Source organism: Lutra lutra, chromosome 5 (assembly GCF_902655055.1).
Source record: "Lutra lutra chromosome 5, mLutLut1.2, whole genome shotgun sequence".
Taxonomy (NCBI): Eukaryota; Metazoa; Chordata; class Mammalia; order Carnivora; family Mustelidae; genus Lutra; species Lutra lutra.
The window spans coordinates 9,583,709-9,589,708 of record NC_062282.1 but is presented as its reverse complement, the minus strand read 5'-3'; the positions used below and the strand labels follow the sequence as shown (position 1 = coordinate 9,589,708).

The 6,000-nt window shown below is 44.5% G+C and overlaps 1 protein-coding gene across 3 annotated transcripts in view; it reads left to right on the top strand.

Annotated features, from left to right (window-relative positions):
• The first annotated feature begins 271 nt into the window (after positions 1-271).
• Positions 272-6,000, top strand: part of CTNND2 (catenin delta 2) — a 915,285-nt gene continuing 909,556 nt past the window's right edge. For 2 of the 3 annotated variants that reach the window (XM_047730983.1, XM_047730982.1), the window contains exon 1: positions 275-591. In XM_047730983.1, coding sequence (XP_047586939.1) covers positions 555-591 — 37 coding nt within the window. In that variant the 5' untranslated portion in view covers positions 275-554. Of the gene's footprint in view, positions 592-6,000 lie in introns of all 3 variants that reach the window. The other variant, XM_047730985.1, reaches the window with a different exon arrangement.

The window sequence follows — 6,000 nt, the reverse complement described above, 5'->3', positions numbered from 1 at the left end:
GTGGAGGCTGAGGCTGCCGCGCGCCGCGGGAGGAGCCTCGCCCTCGGCGGCGGCGGCGGCGGCGGCGGCGGCGGCGGCGGCGGCAGCACAGGTGGCGCGGGCCACGCGCGGGGCGCAGCACGGGAGCGCTCGGCGCCCGGCGCCGCGGCGGCCCCAGGCTCGCGCCCGCGGCGGCAGCCGGCCGAGCGGAGCGGCGGGCGCGGGGGGCGGCGGCGGCGGCGGCGCCCGGAGCCCCGAGGAGCCTGGAGGAGCCCGGAGCCCGGAGCCCGTGGAGCCCGCGGAGCCCGCGGAGTCCGCGGAGCCGGGCAGGGGGCGCTGCGCTCGCCGCGCTCGGAGGGGCCGCCGGGCCGGGCGCCGCGCACTCGCGTCGGGAGCCGCCTCTCCCCCGCGGCGCTCGCCCCTGCTCCCCGCCAGTATCGCCCGTCCCGCGGCCGCGCTCAGACAACAAAAGCGGAAGATGCTGCAGTTGGGCAAGGTCAGGACCTTGCCCTGAAGCCGGGCGGCGGCGCGCACGCCTTTTCCCGGACTGAGGAGCTGTCGCCGGTGGCGGGTGCATGTTCTCCAGGAAGCAGTCGGGCGCCGCGCCGTTGGGTGAGTTGCTTTCGCTCGGCTGCCGGGGCCAGGCGCAGCCTCCTCCTCGGCGCCGTCCTCCTCCTCGCCGTCCTCCTCCTCGCCGCCGCCGGTGGGGGTTGGTCCTCTGCTCCCGGCCGGCTGGCGGCCGCCGCGCGCTCCTGCCAGCCGGGGGAGGACTGCGATCGCGCCCTGTCCCCTCTCGGAAGACAGCTCTGCTTGGAATGGGGACCGGGGTTAGTGCCTTTCTCGGAGCGGTTAGCAAGTGGCTTCTTGCGTGCTCCCCCCCCCCCCCCCGCCACCCCTCTCCCCCGGCGGAGGCGTATATAGGGCAACACCAACAATACTGCTCCCCGCCACCTTCAAGAACATACCCGTTGCCTTCATGACGTCCCTAATATACAGAGAAGGCGGGGTGGGGGTGGGGAGGACTTCCCTCTAGTCTTTTGCCCTTATGTTCAATGTCATTACGATGTTTGGCTAGAACAAAATGGAAATACTTAGTCATATGCGTCCATGGCCGTTTCTTCGGTCTCCCGCTGCTCGCCAGACCCAGAGCCCCTTTGGTCTATATTTAGCGGTTTCAGAGGAAGCCTTTTCAGCTCGATTCACAGGTTTCGGGGGCTTCTGCGTCCTGACAATAGATAGCGAGGCTCTGGAAAGCGCCGCCTGAAACCCAGGTTCGGAACGCTTGTGCATGTGTGTGGGAGATTGCGATGCGATATTTGGGTGATCGGTAATTAATGGCTGAAAGCAAAGCTGCTTTTCTTTTTCGCCGACCTTCCTCTTATTCTGGTGTGTAATGTGTTTTCATCGATTGCTGCTCAGCTGGTTCGAGCCACTACGTTCAGAATTAAGTCACTGGAGAGGTGGTGCAGCCTCCTTGGTCCTGTGGTAGGAAAACAGTCTTAGGGATTTTGGGGGTGTGTGTGTATGTGTGTGTGTGTCTATGTGTGTGTTTCCAACAAAGAACAGCTACTTCCAAAATGCCTAAAGTTGTGTTGAGATGTAAATGGAGGGGAAGTGAAGGGTGTGTTATGTACAGAAAAAGAGGGGCAGGTTGTGGATCCAAGATGTTTTGTTCCCCTTGTGTGCTTTGGTTGAACTGATCTGATTTGTTTTGGCCCTGAAAGGTGTTGTTAACATGCATGGCTAATGTTATCAAGCAAATACGTTGGTGTAGAAAAGGGATATGTTATAAGCCTGCTGTCGGGCCTGACGTGCATAGATTTTCACTTTTCGGAACTATGTGACCAATATTTAAGATGCTTGCAATTTTCTGCACCGACTTCCGTGAAAATAGGGAGGTGGTTAAACTACGAAGAGTTCTCTCATTGTGCATCTTTCCCTCTAGCTCCGAGTCCGGTGGTAGCCCAGTCCGTCTCCTCGCAGTTAGTAATTCACCTACCAGTTTCAAAGGCTTCCAAGCTGCACCACTTCTAAAATCCCAGGGAGAAGTGTTTGATATGACTCATGTGGAATTACAGGGATGAACCTATGCGTGATTTGGGGGGCTTATTCTGGGAGAGTGAGCAGGCATCCTCAAATAGGGACTGGATGCTTTGAACTGCCTTAAATTCTTTGCCACACGCAGAATCCATTTTTAATGTTTCAGGGGAAAATGTTAAGTGGCATCCCTACTGCTCTGTGGGTCACAGGATCTCAGGACTTGAATGAAGACGCTTGTATTCCGAGTTAGATGGTGAAATTGGGAAGGCCTGTAATTATACAACTAGCAAGTCTCAGCGTTGCAGGAAGGACTGGCAAGCTGCATAGGGCTGGAGCCGGCTGAACGGTGTGGTTAGCTCTGTGTGTTCTACTGTGTTAGTTCCACCTTATTCACATCTAGAAAAACTCCCCAAGAGTGCTTTGAACACATTGTTGTGCTCGCTGCTTTGTTTTAATATAAAATTTCTTTCAAAAAGAAGCACAAGGTGAGGGAGATGCTCCTTTTTTTTTTCTTTTTTTCCTTTTTCAGTCTGCTGTTCAGTTTTAAACATGACTCTTAAAGGACTAGTAGATGTTGTTCTGTGCTTAGGTTTGTGTGCAGAGAGCCGCCGAAGAGCATGGAGAAAACTACATGTGTTGTGTATGTGAGTTTTATGGTATATTGTGGATTGAAAGTGATACCACCTGATTGAATGGCAATTGTAGTAAGCACATGAGGTTGTTGCTCTAATAAAATTGTCATAGTCTTGCGGAAAGGAGTTATTTAATTTGGTGAATGTTTGTGTAGTTGTACAACCTAATCATTATAGCTGTCACTAATGTTTTCATTGTTTGTAATAAAAGTCATGCACTGTCAAATTACAATATTTCTATCAACTCCCCATCTTCCGCAGTAGAATGCAAGCCAAGACTTTCTCCCAGTGAAATGGTTCATTGGGGAGAAAATGAAATTCCAATGAAATTAGTAGGAAAAGGCAATTTATAGTTTTGTTAAAAAATTTCTAAGGATAATGTCACTTTCATAATGACCTTTAAACTTAAAAATGAAGTTAATCGTATTCTCAAATATAACATTAGTTTTGACATACAATTGAATATGCAGGGCTCTCCTGAAAATATTATAGAACTCGTTACTTCCCGTGGTGCTTTATCAAATTCTCTTTGATATGGTATGCATTTAGGTGGGATTGTTGGTGAGTTCTGTAATTTGATCTGGTTTTCCTTATGTACGAAAACAGTAAAAGCTTCATTTAAAATCATTTTTTGTAATTTGTCGGTGAAGTCAGCTATACTTTCTGTGGACCAGTGTATCTGGTTGTAACAAGCCCGTTGGACTAAAGTGGAAACTGTTGCATTGCAAACTGCCAAATTTTTTTTTTCCTTCTTCTTTTTCTCATGACTATCCACAGAAGGTTTGGACGGTCATTTATGATTGTTTCTCTGTGGAAACATTGCTTTTACTTCTGTGGTGGGGAATTAGTGATGCTAGTTTTTTTTTTTTTGATGAAAGTTTTTTTTTTTTAATAAAGATTTTTATCTTTAGAAGATGTCACATAGTTGCGAGTATTTCAGCTGGACCACCGAATTCAGAAAATGAGTTCCTTCTGAATGACCATTCAGAGCGTGACTACCAAGAGAACTCAGGCAGATATTCTTAAATCCAGTATTGTCACAGAAGGCGTGGTAAAGAAGGCGTCTTTAATGGCTGATTCACAGGTTAGAAATACATTTTCAAGCCAATTTCTTTGTTGGCTTCCATGATGGTTTTCATCATCCATATTCCAAAGGTGTTCTCAGGACTTCGATGGCTTTGTGATAAGTGTTATGTGGATGTGGGTGAAAAGTTAATTTGAGTGGGAACAGTTCACGATACTTGTTGCTGGCTTCAAGTTTATCTGATTATATGCCAAAGCCACAGCTTTTTGTATTAATGTAAAATATTAAATGTGTCATAGATAAATAGCTTCTATCACATTGTCTGCCAGTCTAACCCACTGATTAATACGTTGCCTGGTTGGGTTTCATGAATCTAATTATGTTCACAAACAGTGCCTCTGACACTGGAAACTCACTGAACTATTTTATCGTACTGTGCTTTTAGTCCATTAAAAACGTTAAGACTCATAACAAAAATATGTAGTGATGACACTTCCAATTGTTTATCTTTTGATCATATAGCTGTTAAGTATGATCTCAAGCTCCATATCACAGTTAATTGATTTGTAGGAAATGTCTTAGCTATATTAGGATATTGAAGTTATACTCTGTATCAATTAGTTTTTGACAAATTGCAAACAGTACTTTCTAGAAGCGTTTCATCTTAGATACATGTTCACGTGTATCCCTTGGTGAGGTTCCTGAGAAGTTATTTGCAAGATGAATTACATCTTTTGGAACTTATTATTCCACTAATTGTCATTTCATGTCAGAAATATATTTCTAGAGGAAGAAGTTGGGCTTTGACCTACAAAGATTATTTATATGTGTGTGTGGGTGGGTGTGTGTGTGTGTTTGTATAATGTATAACCTCTATATTATATATAAAATACATATTTAAAATAATGAAACATGTTTATATTATAGAGCAATGCTGTTTGGGATTCTTCTTTGCGTAGGTGCAGACAGAGGTGTGGAGCGAGCTCTGGCTTTGGGTGGATCCCAACTGTGTCTGTTTTTAGCTGTGTCCTTGACCATTTATGTTAGACTTAGACTTAAGCTCAGTTTATTTTTTTTTTTTTCAGCTGTGACATGGGTACAAAAGGAAAGGACAGAATATCTGAAGAGATTGATTTCAGGATAAAATAGATAAAAGCCTAAGTGGCTTGTAAAGTATACTCATTTAGGCAAACACAGGAGACATGTATCTGTTTATTAAGAAAGATACTTATACTTCATTTGGGTATTACTAAATGTTATACAGGGCTCCACCCTCTCTAACAAAAGCTATTAAATGGATATATTCTTTCCCTATTCCTATTGTAATATTATTTTATTATGTAGGTTTGCATAAAGTATATTGAGTTTTCTGGTCTACAGCATACCAGTCCTTTACATTTTAAAATATATATTAGTTAAGTTAAAAGAAAAGCCAGTTATATCTCCCACCACCATTATTTAAAAAAAAAAAAGATTCTAGGGGCACCTGGGTGGCTCAGTCAGTTAAGCATCTGCCTTCGGCTCAGGTCATCCCAGGTTCCTGGGATGGAGCTCTGCTTTGGGCTCCCTACTCATTGGGGAGTCTGCTTCTCCCTCTCCCTCTCCCTCTGCCTCTCCCCCAGCTTGTGCTCTTTCTCTCTTGCTACTCTCTCTCTCAAATAAATAAATAAAATCTTAAAAAAAATAGAAAAAGATTCTAATCAAAGAGCCAGAAATTATAAAACTTTGATGTTCTCTGTTAGTGTTATATCATCCACCCGATTAATAGAAAATTTTCTATAAGATTTGTACAAACAATATTATAGAGAGTTGAAGAAACATGACTTCTCTTTATATGAGGTCACATTTTAAACATGTGGTCTGTTGGGAACCACAGGGAATGAATCCCATCATAATGTCATTGTAACAAAAAAAGAGGAAACCTTAAAGAGAAGACCCACTCCCCCTATTAAAATCAACTTTTTGAAATAAAAGTGTGTGCACTGGTACCTTTTGGACAACACATGGTAATTTTCACTTGTTACCTCCCTCTGAGTACATTCAGTAAAGTGCCAGCTCCTCGGGGTTTGAACATGCCCAGCTCCTACAAAGAAGAAGCATGATCTTTAGCAACGTAATTCTTACAAAAATAACGTTTGGATGTATCTTAGAATTTGTTACAAAATGTGACCTCTGTAACAAGAGACTAATTTATCTTAAGCCAGAAAAACATTTTGACAATAAATACGGTTATTTATATTCAAATTTATGTGTTGTTGTGGGAAGTGCCAATTATAAGTTACCAGAGTAAAATACGTGTTATAATAAAAGACCTTTCTGTTTTTT